At 40.8% G+C, this 20,563-nt stretch overlaps 1 protein-coding gene across 2 annotated transcripts in view; it reads right to left on the bottom strand.

The window, feature by feature from the left end:
• azi2 (5-azacytidine induced 2) overlaps positions 1-20,563 on the bottom strand; it is a 69,986-nt gene that overhangs the window by 31,936 nt on the left and 17,487 nt on the right. For both annotated transcript variants that reach the window (XM_072575205.1, XM_072575206.1), the window contains exon 7: positions 2,928-2,989. In XM_072575205.1, the coding sequence (XP_072431306.1) occupies positions 2,928-2,989 (62 nt within the window). The remainder of the gene's footprint in view (positions 1-2,927; positions 2,990-20,563) is intronic.

Raw genomic sequence — 20,563 nt, 5'->3', positions numbered from 1 at the left:
GGTGTGGAGGTTTTTTATTGAAAAAAGTTAAGCGGATTGAGCAGGTTGGGACCAGAAAGATGAGATAGAGAAACAGCCATATAACAAAGAAAAACATGGTATCTGATGAGTTGTTCTCCCTTGCAGAAGCTGCCTATTCTCTGCAGTATTAAATGCTGTTCAAACTTGAAAACCTTTTCCATAGTTGCTGGGAGCTGTGAATTTTGAATGAACAAATCAGATTCATTTCACAAGAGAACCATCCATTCAGTGCTTCTTACCAACCATTGGAAGCATTGAGAGAAAGGAGCATCTCAACCAGCAAAACCGGGAAGCACAGACTACCCAACTGCTTTTCTAGTTTTCCTATCTCTGCCAAAAATCTAATTTCCCTATTTGTTTCTGTGTGCACGCACACATTTGTGTAAAAGGAAGGCGGTTTAGAAGGCGATTAGAGTTTTATTCAGGAGTGTTATATGCCAATGGGTTTTTTTTACCTGCAGTTACAGCTTAATTACTTGTAACAAATAATAATTATTGGTTAGTACACAGTTCGTGGTAGTCTTAGTATGTTGCTTTTCATCAACCTTTATCTGAAAGGCAAACAAATTGGGATACAATGTGTACTTTTAAAAATTAATATTTGGTACAACTTCAAGAATAGTGGGGTTCAATTTCTGGCATGCCACCCCAGGGGTTGTAACAAGAGCAGCATGGTGACTCAGTAGTTAGCACCGCTGCTCTACAGCGCCATGGACCCCCAGGTTTGATTCTAGCCTCGGGTGACTGGCTGTGTAATTTTCACATTCTCCTCTTGTGGGCGGCATGGTGGCACAGTGGTTAGCACTGCTGCCTCACAGGGCCAGACACCTGGGTTCAATTCCCGCCTCAGGCGACTGACTGTGTGGAGTTTGCACGTTCTCCCCGTGTCTGCGTGGGTTTCCTCCGGATGCTCCGGTTTCCTCCCACAGTCCAAAGATGTGTAGGTCAGGTGAATTGGCCATCCTAAATTGCCTGTAGTGTAGGTTAGGGGCATGGGTGGGTTGCGCTTCGGTGGGGCGGTGTGGACTTGTTGGGCCGAAGGGCCTGTTTCCACACTGTAAGTAATCTAATCTAAACAGGCGGTTCAACTTGTTGTGCCGACCACTGACCCTCATGTAAGGCAAACCTAATGTATGAACCCTCAAATTTCTGGACCATATGCATGTCCAGCAGTCTCTTAAATATCCCCAGATATCAGATTCAACCAGGTCATGAACCTAATTACTAAATAATAATTACTTATAAATTTTGATTAATAAATTCAAAGCTTCTCCCAAAAAACAACTTCTAGATTTAGCAGAGTTACCAGGTCTTAAGGAAAGAAATCATTAAAAACTCAATGCAAATCAAACATCAATTTTACTCAAAAAAGCAATGATGAAACTCCATAGACATATTCGTCAAGTGGGTATGATCCCATAAGACAAACTATTTCTCACAAGAAAACAATTGGCACACAGAGGCCATAGGATTGTTAGCAATGAAAGGGGAAAAATGTTCCCACTGAGACAGTATTTTTCTGCTGAAGGAACACAACATGGATCTTTGTATTGACAATAGACCTGCTTCAGGGGACTCAATGTTGGAATGGAGTGCCTGAACCTGCAGCATTCTATTCCAACATTTCAGTGAAACAAATGTGGAGTGTTGGATTTAGGCTTAATAATAAAGTGGAAGATTACTATGCAAAAGAAATTAAGGTAATATAGAATATAGCAAACTAATTATATATAGTAAACATTTAAAGATTTCAAAACACATGATAAAAATGTAACACCATTAATTCCAAAATCAATCCGTTACAGTATATACTCCTGAGAGAAATTCTTTCCCAATCACCCCAACAGGGCTTAATTTAAAATGTAGACTCAACTCTGTCTGGAGATTTTGATAGCATTTTCCAGGAGCCTTCTTACAACTGAGCTTAACATTTTCTCAGTTTCAAGTAAGCCCTTCGGGGTTTAACCAAACGCATTCGGTGTGGAACTTTTACAAAACTCCTTACATGAAAGGTGACATTTTTAAAAATAAAATATGAAGTCATCTCTTTTCCAGCTTCAGCCAATAACTACGCGGAATTGCCCAGATTGAAAACAAAAGAATATTATTCTTAAAGCTTGTCCTAATCAAAAATGGAAAAGAAATAAAGCCATGACCTCCTAAACTGGAGCCTAAATGCACAATTTTTTTATCCTGTTCACAGGCAAAATTCATTCGATGTAAACAAAAACCCATTACTCTCCTAGAAAACTTTCTCTTACATTTTACTTTAAAAGGAAGTCATCGTGTCTACAGAAATACAAGTTAATAATTAAATAATTTTCAGATACAGAAAATCCAAGTTCAAAATCAATATAGTGCCACACATCACAATATCACATGAAGGAGGGTGCATTAACCCATTTTCTTTCCAAGTGTCAAAAAGATCCAATCACTATTTCTATTTTTCTCAGAAGTGCTCATTAGTTTACAAGCACATCTTAGAAGGGGAGAAACAACAGTAGCCAGTTACCTCATAAAATTCTCAATTTTATGGTGACAGGGTGATCATAACAAATACAATATTTTACAGGGTACTTGCCACTAGTTTACATTGCCGCCTTTGTTCTCTCTCACCCAATTCCACATATTTTCAGTAACAATGATACAAGTGCGAGTAACCTACCCAGTGTCAAAGTCACTAAAGTAGAAGGCAGGATGCAACTGTCGAAGTGCAAATGCAACTTCCAATTTAAACTCTCTATAAACTCTCTGTAAGGCTGGTGTGAGTTGCTTGTAATGCATGAGAGAAGTCGCATTGACTTTTATAGTTAACATTGGCTAAGCTTGCTGCAAACTACTGAATGACCAAAATTTGATACATAGAGGAATTCTTCATATGAAGGATATCAGTTTTGACAACATACCTTACGGTCTCCTCATTGTTCAGAATCTCTCTTTTGGACGTGCGGTCATTCAGGCTGGTTTCCTGTAAGAGAAAATGAAATGGTAAGAGAATTTAATTAAATAATATTTTATAAGATGGCAATGAAAATATGAATACATGATCACTCTGCTTCTTGCTAAAAAATACAAGCCATATGATTCTAATCACTTACCAACTTTCAAATACACCATGACAATGATTACACCTCTACAACCTTTTATAAACACCTCAGTTTGAACTACAAAACAACATTCTACTTGACAAATTGATAACCAAAATGGCTCATCAATACATTGAAACTATTCTTCCTTGGTGTGGTCATCTCCTGGCAACTCTTGCACATATCTAATGAATCCTGCAAACGGATGGGCAAGATATTGTAAAACCCACATCTGTCAGAAATCAGTGACACACCACACACTAGCCATAGTGAACGATATGTCTGTGTTTTAAAACAATAATGCTCACTTCATGGATACAATGATTAAAATTTGTTGGGGTTCAAATTTTCAAAGCATCCTGCCCTCTGTTACAGCACAAAAGGTGACCATGTGGCACCCTTTCTCCAAAGGTCTGCGCACAACAAACAGTATTGGCAATTCAATCACAGCACCAACTTGCTGCTCTGGAAGTCACAATGGCTTATGGACCTCTTTGAATGAAAAAAATGCAGCTAGCCACACTCCTCTGCCCTGTCCTTGACTTTATTTTACATCTTAAGATGCTTATCCAATTGCCTTTTGAATACCACAATTAAACCTGCATGCACTACAGTTACAGGTAATTCATTCCTGATCATAACCATTTGCTGTTCAAATAAATATTTTCCCTCATATTAGTTTTGGCAAAGAACAAATCACCTCAACTCTCCCTGATTCTCAACCACCACCCCTTCCCCCCACCCCACTCCAAACTCCCAAAGGAAAGTCTAACTTTCTGAATCTTGTAGGATTTTGAAGACTTCTAACATCTCTCCTCTTGACCTTCTCTCCACAGGAAATAATCCCAGCTCCCCAATTTACCTTTGCATTGGAAATTCCTTATCCTTGGAACCATTCTTTCTCTGCACCCAGACTAAAGCCTACACATCATTTCTAAAGTGGTGTCCCAGATTTGGACACTGTACTCCAGTTGAGGTTTATAAAGTATGGTCATGATTTCCTTGCTTTTGTACTCTACATCATTTTGTAGAAATCCCAAAGCCTCAACTGCCTTTTTAACCACTTTAACTTGCCTTGTGACCTTCGATAACATACTCCCATTTACAACTGTACCCTTCAATTTATGCTGTTGCTCCTCATTCTTTTACGCAAAATACTTAACTTCACGTTTGTTTAGATTCAATTTTATCACACCAATTCCATTAGCTCACTTCTATCTCTGTAGCATGCACCATTGAGCTTCAGAGTTGAGTACTTGGTATCTGTAAAGTTTAAACCTGTGCCGTATACAGATCAAGATAATTCTCTCGAATTCAATTCAAAACTCTTTCCTGTCTTTGCCTTATCATTATTGTTCTCCCAGTCTGGATTAGCTGACTACCTACATATCCTTTCTTGCACATGTAATTTTCTTGCAAATTTGCTCTTTTTTTTCCAATAGTTCCTGGTCTACAAAATACTTCTGGTGTTCTGGTACTTCAATCTCTCAGCTCTAAACAAATATATTATGTCCTTGACTGTTCAAAGACATCCTCTATCTCTCTCTCACTAATCCCAAACACATATGACAGAAAAGACAATACAGCTCTACAGAGACTAGGTTTTTTTAAAAAAAAGGTGAGAAAACAATATGATGGACCAAGAGTCCAAATTCAAATTATAAAAATGGGAAGACTTCAATTCAGTTGATTATTTACCAAGAGCTGAATGGTGATAGCAGCAAAATTGATAAGATCTTCAAATTAGGTTTGCGAGTTTAAATGTAAGTCAGCTTGAAATTCTGACGTTTTAAATTCAAAGTTCTACAATAACCCAAACAGGAGATGTATCTTTGCAATTGGATCCGCTTTAAAAATGTTGCTACTTTTCAGGAGAATCAGAATCTCACTTTTGCAGCCTACATGTCTTTTAAACTAGTTTTACCTTCAAACAGAGGTTTACAAGACATCACAGCAATTGCAATACAGACACTGTTGGCAGTGTGACAAAATGCGCCTTTTAGAGGGATCTGTATTGTCCTGTTCCTCTTCAAGAGAGGAGTTATAAAGCTGGTGTCAGGATGCCTGCTTAAAGCGTTTTTTTTAAAAAAAGATGCAGACAAGAGAAGCATGAGTGGAAGGAGTTAGACTCCGAGACTCTGTTTTAGTTTTACTTTCAATTGATGAAGTTGGGGTTTTGGAGTTGAAGCTGGTAGATATAGTCACTCACTGCTGCTCAATTCATCCTTTCAGTTTTTTCTTTCTCTTGGATTGGAGGAGAAAGCAAGTGAGCAAATTTGTTTTACTAAATATGCCTTTACCAGTGCTAATGGGATGCTGCTAGACTGGATTAGTGGGTAAATAATACCTTGCTAACTATTTTGATAGAATTAGTTAACCCAATTATTCTTCTGTTGTTTGTATTTTAACTCTGATGTAAGAATGAAGTGCATTTTGCTTAAAGTCTAGCGGCTTGACCAATTTAATCGCATCTGGAAAGTAGTACTTTACACACTTGCCTTTAAATAAGATAAAAGTTCAGATCTAGGCTACCTCCTTGATAGCAGGCGACATCCAGGCCAGGGCCTCTTCCAAAACCAACAAGTCCAGTAAATAAAACAAAAAATCCATCTCAAAATCTTTGCTTGATTTCTTTCCAAGGACATCCTTTTTTTAAAAAACTGTAGGTAAACCACAACACTTGAATTTTTGATTCTTTACTTCCAAGTGATCATCTGGTAAACCCTCTGTAAACCAGAAATTGTCCAAATACCTTAATCTCTTCCAGCTTTCTTCAAATTATTTTCAAAGACTATGCATTCCATTAACTCACAGCAGATATAAGAGACATATGTTGGAATAATAAATGAGAGAACACATGTATATCACCCAGTGCACAGCAGGAACCTTGTGCAAGTCTGTGAACATGCAGAATGCTCAATATTTTTCTACTGATAGCATGAGTTGTTGTTCCTTATTACATTTCACAGGCCACAGGGCAAATGTACATTTTGCCAGGATTGCAGCGTGCCCTACTGAAACATCAACATGCCTGCACAGTTCGGTGACGCAAGTGTTGCCGAAGTGCTTATTTAAGCTCCCAGAAATGTGCTGTTAAGAATCACAAGCCAACATTTCATATTTATGCAAAAATATCAGCAGAAACCTCAAGCAGATAATGCTGTTACCCTATCTTAGATTTATGCAAATGAGAGGGCAGATTAGCACTTCTTCAGCCACTTACACTTGGCATTCTTCAGTGAAAGTTTATCGACAGTTCTACAAAAGGAGCCTTTATTTATTGGACTTGCAAGCTGCTTCACTGGGTGGAACAGTATTCTGATGCCTTGCACCGGCCACTTAATCCATACTTGTCCAGCAAGATATATTTAATGGTGATCAGCAGCTGATGTCAAATAACACCCATAGTGGTCATACTGCCTTGCCCAAAACATTAATGTGCATCAAAACAGTACAAGATAAGGTACTGACTTGGAAACAAGGCTGTTAAAGATTATTTAGAAAAGAAGTTGCTGAAGTCAGTACAGATCAAACACCAAAGATGCACTGAATCACACAAGTGCGATTATAAATGCAACTAGGTAGTAACATGGCAGTATGACCAAAAATAACGATGGAGGCAAACTTAAAATTATCTTTATTCAAATTTGGTTCTATTGTCTTTCAGTTGCTACAGCACAAGTTAAATTGATTAGGCGACATTTTATCCTAACTAACAGGAGTCAATCGGGCTTCTATGTTCATAAATTCCATTCAAAAGAAGAGAGATTGACGAGGTAAGGATGTTTTTGCTCAAGTTCAGACAAATTGGCGGGGGAATGTGTGTGTGCGCATGTGCATGCCCATGTCTTACAAAATTCTAACAGGACTAGACATGGTAGATGCAGGGAGGATGTTCCCGATAGTGGGTCTGTTCAGAACTAGGGGTCACAGTTTGAGTCTTCGGGGTAGACTGTTTAGGATGGAGATGAAGAGACAGTTCTTCTCCCAAAGAGTGGGGAGCCTATGAAATTCATTTTCACTAGAAGTAGTTGATTCCAAAGTACTAAATACATTCAAAAGGCAGCTAGATATAGCACTTGGGGTGAATGGAATCAAAGGTTACACAAAACCATGTGGGCGATCCCGAATCAACTTCTTCCTTTCGAGATGATTATAAATCCTGTTGTAACCTTTTCCAACACTTTACGAAGGAAGGCTCACAGATCTATAATTGCCAGGGTTGTCTCGACTTCCCTTCTTGAACATTTGCTATCCTCCAGTCTTCTGGCACTATTCCAGTAGACAATGACAACATAAAGATCAAAGCCAAAAGGCACAGCAATCTCCTCCCTGGCTTCCCAGAAAATCTCAGGATTAATCCCATCTCGCCCAGGGGACTCATTTTTACATCTTCCAGAATTGCTAATACCTCCTTGTGAACCTCAATCCCATCTAGTCTAGTAGCATGTACCTCAGCATTCTCGACAACATTGTCTTTTTCTAGTGTGAATACTGATGAAAAATGTTCATTTATCACTTCCATTATCTCGTCTGACTCCACATACAACTTCCCATTATTATCCTTGATTGACTACAATATGATTAGGGCCATTCTTTTATTCCTAGTATACCTACAGAAAGCTTTAGGGTTTTCCTTGATCCTATCTGCCAACAACTTCTCATGTCCCCACCTGGCTCCTCTTAGCTCTTTCATTAGGTTTCTGCTGGCTAACTTGTAACTCTCAAGCGCCCTGACTGAGCCTTCACATGTCATTCTAACGTAAGATTCTTGACAACAGATTTAACTTCCTTAGTAAACCACAGCTCCCGCGCTCAACAACTTCCTCCCTGCCTGACAGGTACACACACGTATCTAGGATCTGCAGTAGCTGTTCCGTGAATAAAGGTCCACATTTTAGTTGTGCCTATCCCCTGCAGTTTCTTTCTCCATCCTATGCATCCTAAATCTTCCTTAATCGCATCGCAATTGCCTTTCCTCCAGCTATAACTCCTGCCCAGAGGTATATATGTATCCCTTTCCATTCCTGAAGTAAACATAACCGAATTGTGGTCACTATCACCAAAGTGCTCACCTACCTCCAAATCTAACACCTGGCCAAGTTCATTACCCAGTACCAAATCCAATGTGGCCTCACCCTTGTCTACATACTGTGTCAGGAAACCCTCCTGCACACATTGGACAAAAAAAATGACCCAACTAAAGTACTTGAACTAGAGTATTCCCAGTCAATATTTGGAAAGTTAAAGTCCCCCAATAACAACTACTCTGTCACTCTTACTATCCAGAATAATTTTTGCTATCCTTTCCTCTATATCTCTGGAACTATTTGGAGACCTATAGAAAACTCCCAACAGGGTGACCTCTCCTTTCCTGTTTCTAACCTCAGCCCATACCACCTCAGTAGACGAGTCCGCAAACATCTATTCTGCCACTGTAATACTGTCCTTGACTAACAATGCCACACCTCCTCCTCTTTTACCATCTTTCCTATTCTTACTGAAGTATTTAAATCCCAGAACCTGCAACAACCATTCCCATCCCTGCTTTACCCATATGCCCTAAATGGCCACCACACTGAAATCCTAGGTACTAACCCATACTGCAAGTTCAGCCACCTGATTCCAAATGCTCCAGGTGTTGAAGGAGACACACTCCAAACCAACTTCTTGCTTGTCGGTGCCTCTTGTGACCTTGCACCCTTATGTCTGACCTCAGTATTCTCAACCTCCTGGATACTGGAATTCCAACTTAGGTTCCCATCCCCCAAATGAATTAGTTTAAACCCACCCAGAGCAATAGAAAATTCTACCCCCCCCACCCCCACCCCCGCCCCCGCCCCCGCCCCCCACCCCCAGGATATTGGCACCCCTCTCGTTCAGGTGAAGACAATCCTGTCTGTAGAAGCCCCACCTACCTCAGAAAGAACCCCAATTATCTAGGAATCCAAAACCCTCCGTCCTGCACCATCCCTGTCCCTACATGCTCAACTGTTTTGGACAATAGACAATAGGTGCAGAAGTAGGCCATTCTGCCCTTCGAGCCTGAGCCACCATTCAATATGACCATGGCTGATCATCCTTAATCAGTATCCTGTTCCTTATCTCCATAACCCTTGATTCCACTATCCTTGAGAGCTTATCCAACTCTTTCTTAAATTAATTCAGAGACTGGGCCTACACTACCCTCTGGGGCAGAGCATTCCACACAGCCTCCACTCTCTGGGTGAAGAAGTTTCTCCTCATCTCGGTCCTAAATGGTCTACCCCGTATTTTAAGCTGTGTTCTTTGGTTCGGCACTCACCCATCAGTGGAAACATGTTTCCTGCCTCCAGAGTGTCCAATCCTTTCATAATCTTGTATGTCTCAATCAGATCCCCTCTCAGTCTTCTAAACTCAAGGGTATACAAGCCCAGTCACTCCAGTCTTTCAGCGTAAGGTAGTCCCGCCATTCCAGGAATCGACCTCGTGAACCTACGCTGCACTCCCTCAATAGCCAGAATGTCTTTCCTCAAATTTGGAGAGCAGAACTGCACACAATACTCCAGGTGTGGTCTCACCAGGGCCCTGTACAGCTGCAGAAGAACCTCTTTGCTTCTATACTCAATCCCTCTTGTTATAAAGGCCAGCATGCTATTAACCTTCTTCACTACTGCTGTACCTGCATGCTTACCTTCATTGACTGGTGTACAAGAACACCCAGATCTCTTTGTACTGCCCCTTTACCTAAATTGATTCCATTTAGGTAGTAACCTGCCTTCCTGTTCTTGCCAAAGTGGATAACCATACATTTATCCACATTAAACTGCATCTGCCATGCATCTGACCACTCACCTAACCCGTCCAGGTCACCCTGTAATCTCCTAACATCCTCATCACATTTCACCCTGCCACCCAGCTTAGTATCGTCAGCAAATTTGCTAATGTTATTACTAATCTCATCTTCAATATCATTAATATATATTGTAAAAAGCTGCAGTCCCAACACTGATCCCTGCGGTACCCCACTGGTCACTGCCTGCCAATCCGAAATGGAGCCATTTATCACTACTCTTTGTTTCCTATCAGCCAACCAACTTTCAATCCAAGTTAGTACTTTGCCCCCAATACCATGCGCCCTAATTTTGCTCACTAAGCTATGTGGGACTTTATCAAAAGCTTTCTGAAAGTCCAGGTACACTACATCTACTGGATCTCCCTCGTCCATCTTCAGAGTTACATCCTCAAAAAATTCCAGAACATTAGTCAAGCATGATTTCCCTTTCATAAATCCATGCTGACTCTGACCTATCCTGTTACTACTATCCAGATTTGTCGTAATTTCATCCTTTATAATAGACACCAGTATCTTTCCCACCACTGAGGTCAGACTAACTGGTCTCTAATTTCCTGCTTTCTCTCCCACCTTTCCGCAGGAACTGATGCCAAATTTATTGAACTCTGGAAAATAATCACCAACGCATCCACGATTTCTTGAGCCACCTCCTTCAGTACCCTGGGATGTAGACCTTCAGGCCCTGGGGAATTATCAACCTTCAGACCGAACAGTCTCTCCAACATCAAATCCTGGCAAATATAAATTCCCTTAAGTTCAGGTCCTTCAGCCACTGTTACCTCAGGGAGATTGCTTGTGTCTTCCCCAGTGAACACAGATCTGAAGTACCAATTGAATTCTTCTGCCATTTCTTTGTTTCCTGTAATATATTTCCCTGTTTCTGTCTTCTAGGGCCCAATTTTAGTCTTAACCATTTTTTTGCCTTTCACATACCTAAAAAAGCTTTTACTATCCCCCTTTATATTTTTGGCCAGTTTACCTTCGTACCTCATTTTTTCTCTGCGTATTTCCTTCTTAGTAATCCTCTGTTGTTCTTTAATAGCTTCCCAGTCCTCCGTTTTCCCACTTATCTTTGCTATGTTATATTTTTCTCTTTTAACTTTATATGTTTCTTAGCTTCCCTCGTCAGCCATGGCCGGCCATGCCTCCTCTTAGGATCTTTCTTCCTTTTTGGAATGAACAGATCCTGCATCTTCTGCATTATACACAGAAATATCTGCCATTGTTCCTCCACGGTCATCCCTACTAAGGTATTGCACCATTGAACTTTGGCCAGCTCCTCCCTCATAGCTCCACAGTTCCCTTTATTCTACAGAAATATTGTCACTTCCGATTGTACCCTCTCCCTCTCAAATTGCAGATTGAAGCTTATCGGATTATGGTCACTACTTCCCAATGGCTCCTTCACTTCGAGGTCCCTGATCAATTCTGGTTCATTGCACAATACCAGATCCAGAATTGCCTTCTCCCTGGTAGGCTCCAGCACCAACTGTTCTAAGAAACTATCTCAGAGGCACTCCACAAAGTCTCTTTCATGAGATCCAATACCATCCTAATTCTCCCAGTCTACATGCATGTTGAAATCCCCCTATTCTCTCCCTATTCCTCACCTCACGAGCTTGTGAGGCAGGCAAAACACCAGAGATAACAACTTTGTTCTGGCCTAAACCTCTACCTTAGCTCCCTGAATGTCTGCCTTAAATCCCCATCTCTCTTCCTACCAACGTCGTTGGTACCTATGTGGCCCTTGACTGGAGGGCTGCTCCCCCTCCCACACAACGATTCTGACAACATGATCACGACCCTGGCACCTGGGAGGCAACACACCAACCGTGAGTCTCTCTCGTCCCCACAGAACCTCCTATCTGTTCCCCTAACTATGGAGTCCCCAATGACGAAAGCTCTGCTCCTTTTCCCTCTTCCCCTTCCCTCCTGAGCAACAAGGACAGACTCTGTGCCAGAGACCTGGGCCACATTGTTCACCCCTGATAAGTCATCCCCTCTTGCCCCTGTCAACAGTATCCAAACTGTATACCTATTGTTGAGGTGAACGGCCACAGGGGTTCCCTGCACTGCCTGCCTGTTCCTTTTCTGTCCAGACTGTAACCCATCAACCTTCTTTTTGAACCTGTGGTATGATTACCTCCCTGTAACTCCTCTCAATAACCCCTCTCCTTCCCGAATGATCCAAAGTTCATTCAACTCCAGCTCTCTAATGCATTTTGAAGGAGATGGAGTTGGGTGCACTCCTTGCAGATGCAGTCAGCAGGGACACTACTGGTGACCCTTACCACCCACATTCTGCAGGAGGAACATTCAACTGCCCTAACTTCCATTCCCACTATTCTGAATTCCTAAAGAGACAACTGAAAACTATTTAAAAAAAACTAGTCACCTTACCAATCCGGTGCACAGAACCTTTTTTGGTTAGAGGAGGAGGATGAGTGGGAGACGTGACCCATGTAGGGTTTCCAGTAAAGCAACAGCCCAAATATAAAGCCTCTGCTCCTGTTCAGTGTGCATTCTGCCTACACCAGAGGTAAGTTTTTATACCTTAAAATTTACCTTCCCATCAAGCCCCTGGTCCTCACAGTCATCTCTCTCACTGCAACTGCTGCCAAAGAAAGCTTTGAGAAGGTGACCAAACAGGTGGATGAAGGTAAAGCTGTTGATGTGGTGTTTGGGAATTCCAGTAAGGCATTTGATGAGGTTCCCCATGGTAGGCTATTGCACAAAATACGGAGGCATGGGATTGAGGGTGATTTAGCAGTTTGGATCAGAAATTGATCCAAAAGAAGAGGGTGGTGGCTGATGGAGTTCAGTTACTAATGGTGCACCGCTGGGATCTGTTTGGGTCCACTGCTGTTTGTCATTTTTATTAATGACCTAGATGAGGGCATAGAAGGATGGGTTAGTAAATTTGTAGATGACACTAAGTTTGGTAGAGTTGTGGATCGTGCCAAAGGGACATAAGCTGCAGAACTGGGCTGAGGGGTGGCAAATGAAATTTAATGCAGGAAAGTGTGAGGTGATTCCCTTTGGAAGGAGCAACAGGAATGCGTAGTACTAGGCTAATGGTAAGATTCTTGGTAGTGTAGATGAGCAGAGAGATCTCGGTGTCCAGGTACATAGATCCCTGAAAGTTGCCACCCAGTTTGATAGGGTTGTTAAGGCGGCATGCAGTGTGTTAGCTTTTATTGGGAGAGGGATTGAGTTTCGGAACCAAGAGATCACGTTACAGCTATACAAAATTCTGGTGCAGCCGCACTTGGAGCATTGCGTACAGTTCTGGTCACCACATTATAGGAAGGATGTGGAAGCTTTGGAAAGGGTTCAGAGGAGATTTACAAGGATGTTGTCTGGTATGGAGGGAAGGTCTTATGAGGAAAGGCTGATGGACTTGAGGCTGTTTTCATTAGAGACAAGGTGGTTGAGAGCTGACTTAATTGAGACGTAAGATAGAGGGTTAGATAGGGTGGAGAGTGAGAGCCTTTTTCGTTGGACGGTGATGGCTAGCATGAGGGGACATAGCTTTAAGTTGAGGGGTGATAGTTATAGGACAGACGTCAGAGGTAGTTTCTTCACTCAGTAGTAGGGGTGTGGAACACACTGCCTGCAACAGTAGTAGACTCGCCAACTTTAAGGGCATTTAAATGGTCATTGGACATATGGATGAAAATGGAATTGAGTAGGATCGATAGGCTTCATATCGGTTTCACAGGTCGGCACAACATTGAGGGCCGAAGGGCCTGTACTGTGCTGTAATGTACTATGTTCTATGCTATGCGGAGAAAGCAGCATTAGGCTATTGAGTTGGAGGATCAGCCATGATCATGATGAATGGGGGAACAGGCTCAAAGGGTCAATGACCTCCTGCTGCTCCTACCTTCTAGGTTTCTATATTAAGAGGGTGGATGCCAGTTTCCATGTGAGAAAATTAGCAACAGTACTACTTTATGTAAGAACATAGGGGAATTATTTTAAAAAGGCATACATAAGGTAATAAGCAGCAGAAAAAAAAACACCTTTTTCACAAAAGAAATTTGTGAAACAGGTGTTGTTTTTTTGGCGGCACGGTGGCTCAGTGGTTAGCACTTCTGCCTCACAGCACCAGAGACCCAGGTTCAATCCCTGCCTCGGGTAACTCTGTGTGGAGTTTGCACATTCTCCCTGTGTCTACGTGGATTACTTCCAGGTGCTCTGGTTTCCTCCCACAGTCCAAAGATGTGCAGGTTAGATGAATTGGCCATGCTAAATTGCCCATGCTAAATTGTCCAGTGTTAGGAACATTAGTCAGGGGCAAATATGGGGAATGGGTCTAGGTGGGTTACTCTTCGAAGGGTCGGTGTGGACTTGTTGGGCCGAAGGGCCTGTTTCCATACTGTAGGGAATAGATTCTAATCTAAATTGCTGATAACCACTTGGCTAATCTGAAGAGAAGAGGGTGGAAATAAAAGCAAATTTTCACTTTATTTGTTAAATGGAGAAAAAGAAATGTAGAATTGGTTTTGATAATGAAGGAGTGTTGTGTTCACCTTTCAGTATTTTGCCAAGGAGAATTTAATGTGCATAAAGTTATGCCAGTCCAAAATGCTTAGTACACAAAACCACAGCTATTTACCTAATCACCCACACCATTTCTGCTGCTACCCACTGATACAATCAGGTGTTTCAGACTCCCACACAACCACTTCGTTTTTGAAACGCAAAACACCCGCTCAATCCTTGATATTTTTCACACATTTTCAGTATTCAGCATTTTGATTCATGCTTTGATACAAATGCAATTTTATTTAATTTCCAATCTCACTCCAGTCGGTCATAATGAAACAGTTCATAATGTAACTAACAATTTCAATGAAAGGAATCAAATTTAATGATTGTAAACATAATGGGTAAACAAAAGTATCAAACACAGCATCTGTCACAATCTAACAGCAGTAATCAGTGCAATCTTTAAATAGAAACTATTATTTGAAGCTCCTGGCAGGTTCACAATCTATTATCTTAAGCCGCCACTTTACTATTCTTCAGATGCCAGCTTCTATTACTCACCACTCCCTCAGCCAGTGCCACATCAGTGTTACCTTCCTGATGAAGGGCTTATGCCCCAAACGTTGACTCTCCTGCTCCTCAGATGCTGCCTGACCTGCTGTGCTTTTCCAGCAGTACACTCTCAACTCTAATCTTCAGCATCTGCAGTTCTCACTTTCTCCCATCAGTGCTATCTTGCCAGAATAAACAACGGGGATATGCTCTTGAACATCTAGTGAAAGGGTGCATTGCAACAAATCTGATCACAGGAACACAGGATTAGCAGAGTGATTATATGTTAAGGGTAAATGAGCATAGATTACCTAGGGCTTTATGCCACCCCATTGTGCAAGCTAATTATTAGGATATGCTTTTGTTTAACAAAAAACAAAATCAGTTGTCAGTCAATCTGGAAGAGTTCAGATAGATGGAGACATTACAAATTATCAAAACCATTACAAAGCCAGCTGTATCTTTTACAGATCATCAGGACAAATCGTATCATGTATTGTTAAGCCCTCTCATTGGCATCTCGAAAGACAGGGCTTCTCAAATTGGTGCCAGAATCCTAGGTGGCTGAAATAGGAGTTCCAAGCCCTAAGGCAGCAATGACCACCGTGGAGCTCTGACCAAGTTTTCACAGCTGTGATCTCACTTTAAAAAAAGGCTCCTGCTCTCTCTCACCCTCATTATTTGCTCTCTTAGTTCTGAGGGGTTGTGACAATTTTCAAACCTTAATATGAAGTTACAATGGGCAATAATTTTGGAAGTACTACTAAGGACACGTTGAACAGAGAGAAATGTATTTTTTCCAAAATCAAAATATTAATATCCAACATGTCAGGTTGTATTTATGAGAAGAACAAAATTATCAATACATAACATGGTTTCTCTCTTCACAAATGCTGCCTGACCAGAGTTCGCCCAGGATATTTTGTTTTAATTAATATTTCCAGTATCTACAATATTTTGCACTTGTGTAATTATAATCAACGTCATGTATGGGAGAACTGCGCGATCACAGCATTGCAATCCAGTCTATTAATTATTTATGCATGTGGTCATCGATTTTGCAAGTCTTAAGTCTGTCAGAAATAATTTGGGAAAATGGCATATTTTAGCCACATGGAGTGTATGCCTATGTATCCAAACATGATAATGCTCATTTCTTGAAAAGAACTGCTATGGTGAACACTTGCTTAGAATGTTTTTCCAACTGGGAGCTGGTTTTATGCTTCAGTTAGTGATTCACAGGTGGCTAATAACTTCAATCTACCCTATTGCATTTCCAAATCAGCTGGAGAAGATTTAAATGGCATACAGATTCCCATTCTGTGAACATACACTGAGCCAAATGTCAAGGAGTTAAAACCTCACCATTTAGAAGGTTAAAAATAATAACTGAAAAAGAAAAAAAACAACTTTATTGGCTGCTGCAAATACTGAGTGTATTGTCTATTAAAGCTAATCATGGTCTGACAGAAGACCATTGACAACTTGGGCACTTGGATAAAAAGATGACCAGCTGAATGCACATAACAGAATTTGCAAGAATGGCAGAAAGCTAAGGGCCTAGCTCCATACCAAAGAGTATCAGTTGGAATCTAAGAATGCTAGTTCTGCAGTGAGTGAGAATTAACACAGTGAGACTTAACACATTGCAAGCCCATTCACCAGGCTTATAGCACAACATTCATACGTAGGTTGATAAAATACCAAGGGACTGGACTGAAGCAATTCAAAATGAAAGAATTGGTTTACTGTGTGAATGCCAAATTGAATCTTACCTGTGATGAAGTTGTGCCCTGTAATATGACTACCCACAAAGAGGCTATAAACAGGTGATTAAAGACATCTTGCATTTAATTTCTTACTTCCAAGTTCAAATCATTAATGAAAAATATGAACACCAGAAACCGACATTAATCCTTTTGGAACAGTGCTTTCTATTTTCTTTTAATCTCCATAACCACTCTCTACCTCCCTATCAGTTTAAGGAATTTTATCAAGTTAATTAAGCATGATTCAACTTTGTTGAAGCCACATGGAATGCTGCTTTTTTTCCTCTAAATACTTGGTCACTTTTAATACACAGGATCCCTTCAGTGTAGAAACAGACCATTCAGTCCACAATGACCTTCTTAAGAGCCATCTCTACTCTATCCCTGTAATCCTGCATTTTCCCAAGGCTAATCTGTCTAGCCTGCACATCCCTGGATCTGGGGGTTCTGCCCAAAATATCGACTCTCCTGCTCCTCAGATGCTACCTATCCTTCTGTGCTTTTTTTCAGCACTGCACTCTGACCACTCTGACTCTCCAGCATCTGCAGTCCTCACTATCGCCTCATCCCTGGCCACTATGCACGATTTAGCATGACCAATCCAACTAACCTGCACACCTTTGGACTGTGGGAGGAAATTGGAAACCCACATGCCATGCAGACACAGAGGACAATGTGCAAACTCCACACAGACAGGCACCCAAATCAAACACAGGTCCCTGGCGTCATGAGGCAGCAGTGCGAATCACTGAGCCACTGTATTCCAGTACCTTCCCTATCCCTAATATTAAGCAAACAGTTTTGTTCCATCTCCCTTTAGATATCTAGAAATAATAAATGTCAATTTATTAGAATTTAAGTACATATTAGTATTCTACATGAACAAGAACAGCTTCACCTCATGAGTACTTCTGAAGTTCGTACATGAGGCTCAATCTTTAAGCTTAGCAAGTCTGTCAACAACTTGCCCCCTTTCTACTCAACTGTATGTTTTGTTCCTAATGACATTGAAACCTGAAGCAATGAAATAGACAAACAAAAGATAGAGTTGTGATTAAATTTTCTCTTAGCATATCCTTACCAGCGAGCTTATCTTGCTTGTGCTTTAACTCTACCCTTTTTTTTCCTTTTATTTATTGTGCATCTGTGCTTTAAAATATATCCATATGGTAATGTAAATGATTTTTCAATTTTTGTATTTTCCTTTTTGTTTGAAGAATACATTTTCCCCAAGCTCAGCGCATTCCCCTTTGTCCTCTCCTTTAGTATTCAAATAAAGGAGAGACGCAATGACCCTCAGGTTAAACTCACCACCTCCAGGAGAGAGCAATGCTATAGTCCTCAGACTATGGCAACTCTACATCTTTACTTCTAATTGACTTTTCAATTTATTCAAATTGCCTTAACTTCAGTGGACAAGCTGAGTGTCCCACAATTAGCTTCTTTCTATTCAGCTATGAGGAGTATGGTACTGTTGGAACATTTGATTAATCTTTATAGACTTCTGAATGTTTCACTGTGTTTTAGATATGCAGGATTTTCTTCCTGTTTGCCTTTTTTACTTCCACATTTATTTGGTCAATTTCAATTTACTACTTCAATTTGTTCCATTTGTCACTCTCAACTCTGATCACGATCCTTGCTATATTGCAATCACTTTTATCAAGATCCGCTCTAATTTTTATTTTCCCAGCCGTCTAACTCATTATGCAGTTAGCAAAATTGCATTTCATGCTGCATTTCTCACATGCTGAGCGAGAAAGAAGTCCTGTATACACTGAAATCTCAATTTTCACTCATCTTGTGCTTTCGTCTAATGAGAGACTGCACTCAGAAGCAAAATACCAGCAAATCTTCGCCCTTATGTGTCAAAGTGCTTCTAGCCGAGTCTCCAGCTCAGACTTTTTGCCAGTGTGGGGATAATTTTTTTTTTAAAACGGATGTGAGAGAGAGAGATGGTCTTAGAATCACAGATGTACAGCACAGAAACAGACCCTTCGGTCCAACTCTATGCCAACCAGATATCCCAACCCAATCCAGTCCCATTTACCAGCACCCGGCCCATATGCCTCCAAACCCTTCCTATTCATATACCCATCCAGACACGTTTTAAATGTTGCAATTGTACAGCCTCCAACCACTTCCCCGGCAGCTCATTCCATACATGCACCACCCTCCACATGCATCTTTTATATCTTTCCCCTCTCACTCTAAACCTATTCCCTCTAGTTCTGGACTCCCCCACCCCAGGGAAAAAAACTTTGCCTATTTACCCTATCCATGCCCCTCATGATTTTCTAAACCTCTGTAAGGTCACCCTTCAGCCTCCGATACTCCAGGTAAAACAGTCCTAGCCTATTCAGTCTCTGCCTATAGCTCAAACCCTCCAACCCTGCAACATCTTTGTAAATCTTTTCTGAACCCTTTCAAGTTTCACAACATCCATCCAATAGGAATGAGACCAGAATTGCATACAACTTGCCAAGTGACCTAACCAATGTTCTGTACAGCCGCAACATGACCTCCCAACTCCTGTACTCAATACTCTGACCAATAAAGGAAAGCATACCAAAATGCCTTCTTCACTATCCTATCTCCCAGTGACTCCACTTTCAAGGTGCTATGAACCTGCACTCCAAGGTCTCTTTGTTCAGCAACACTCCCCCAGGTCCTCACCATTAAGTGCATAAGTCCTGCTAAGATTTGCTTTCCCAAAATGCAGCACCTCGCATTTATCTAAATTAAACTCCATTTGCCACTCGTCAGCCTATTGGCCCATCTGATCAAGATTCCGTTGCAATCGGAGGTAACCTTCTTCGCTGTCCACTACATCTCCAATTTTGGTTTCATCTGCAAATTTACTAACTGTACCTCTTATTTTCATATCTAATTAACTTATATAAAATTACAAAATTTGTGTTCCAAGATGCATGGAAGTGTCACTGCAAATTGATTTGTTTCATCTTTTCGTGAAATTAATCAGTGTTACACTATTGCAACACTGGTCACTACATTTAACCCAAGCAATTCTTATAAATCCTTTATTAAGACCATCAACATTAATATCACTCACTAAACAACACTGCATCTTTAAAGCACATCTAAATTAAAAATATTGTGGGAACAGAACTTTTTTCTAATAAGTTTATCACTAGAGGTAATGAGTTTGTGAAAGAAAAAAACCACTACCTTTGTTAAGATGATATTTTTCTTTCGATTTCAACCTAATTACTAATTCAATAAAAGGTCATTACATTTTTTAAAAGTGACTCTTTTCAAAAAGTAAAAACAACATTTTTGTTACAGTCCAGATGACAGGAGATTGTGTGCAGACAACCCATCTTTAAGATCCTGCTTAGAACATAACCCAAGAAAACCTGCAATAGAGAAAATTTGGGAAGCCCTCAGAAAAAGTACAAAATTACTCACCAGTAGCACTGGACAAAAGTTTATTTTTAGGTTAGCATGCTCAAGGATTTACAAGATTGATTATATTTATTACATTTTATTGATAGTTATGTACCCATCCAGACACGTTTTAAATGTTGCAATTGTACAGCCTCCAACCACTTCCCCTGGCAGCTCATTCCATACATGCACCACCCTCCACATGCATCTTTTATATCTTTCCCCTCTCACTCTAAACCTATGCCCTCTAGTTCTGGACTCTAGTTCTAACAGGAAGCGATAAGTTTAGATTCTTTCGACTTTATCCTCCATTATTCTGTAGAAGTGATTAGATCGCCATCTACTGGAGAGATTTGATAAGTACAACTTGCATTTATATAGTGCCATGGTGATTCCAG

The sequence above is a fragment of the Chiloscyllium punctatum genome, chromosome 8, assembly GCF_047496795.1.
Source record: "Chiloscyllium punctatum isolate Juve2018m chromosome 8, sChiPun1.3, whole genome shotgun sequence".
Lineage (NCBI taxonomy): Eukaryota > Metazoa > Chordata > Chondrichthyes > Orectolobiformes > Hemiscylliidae > Chiloscyllium > Chiloscyllium punctatum.
This window is presented reverse-complemented; position numbering and strand designations above follow the sequence as displayed.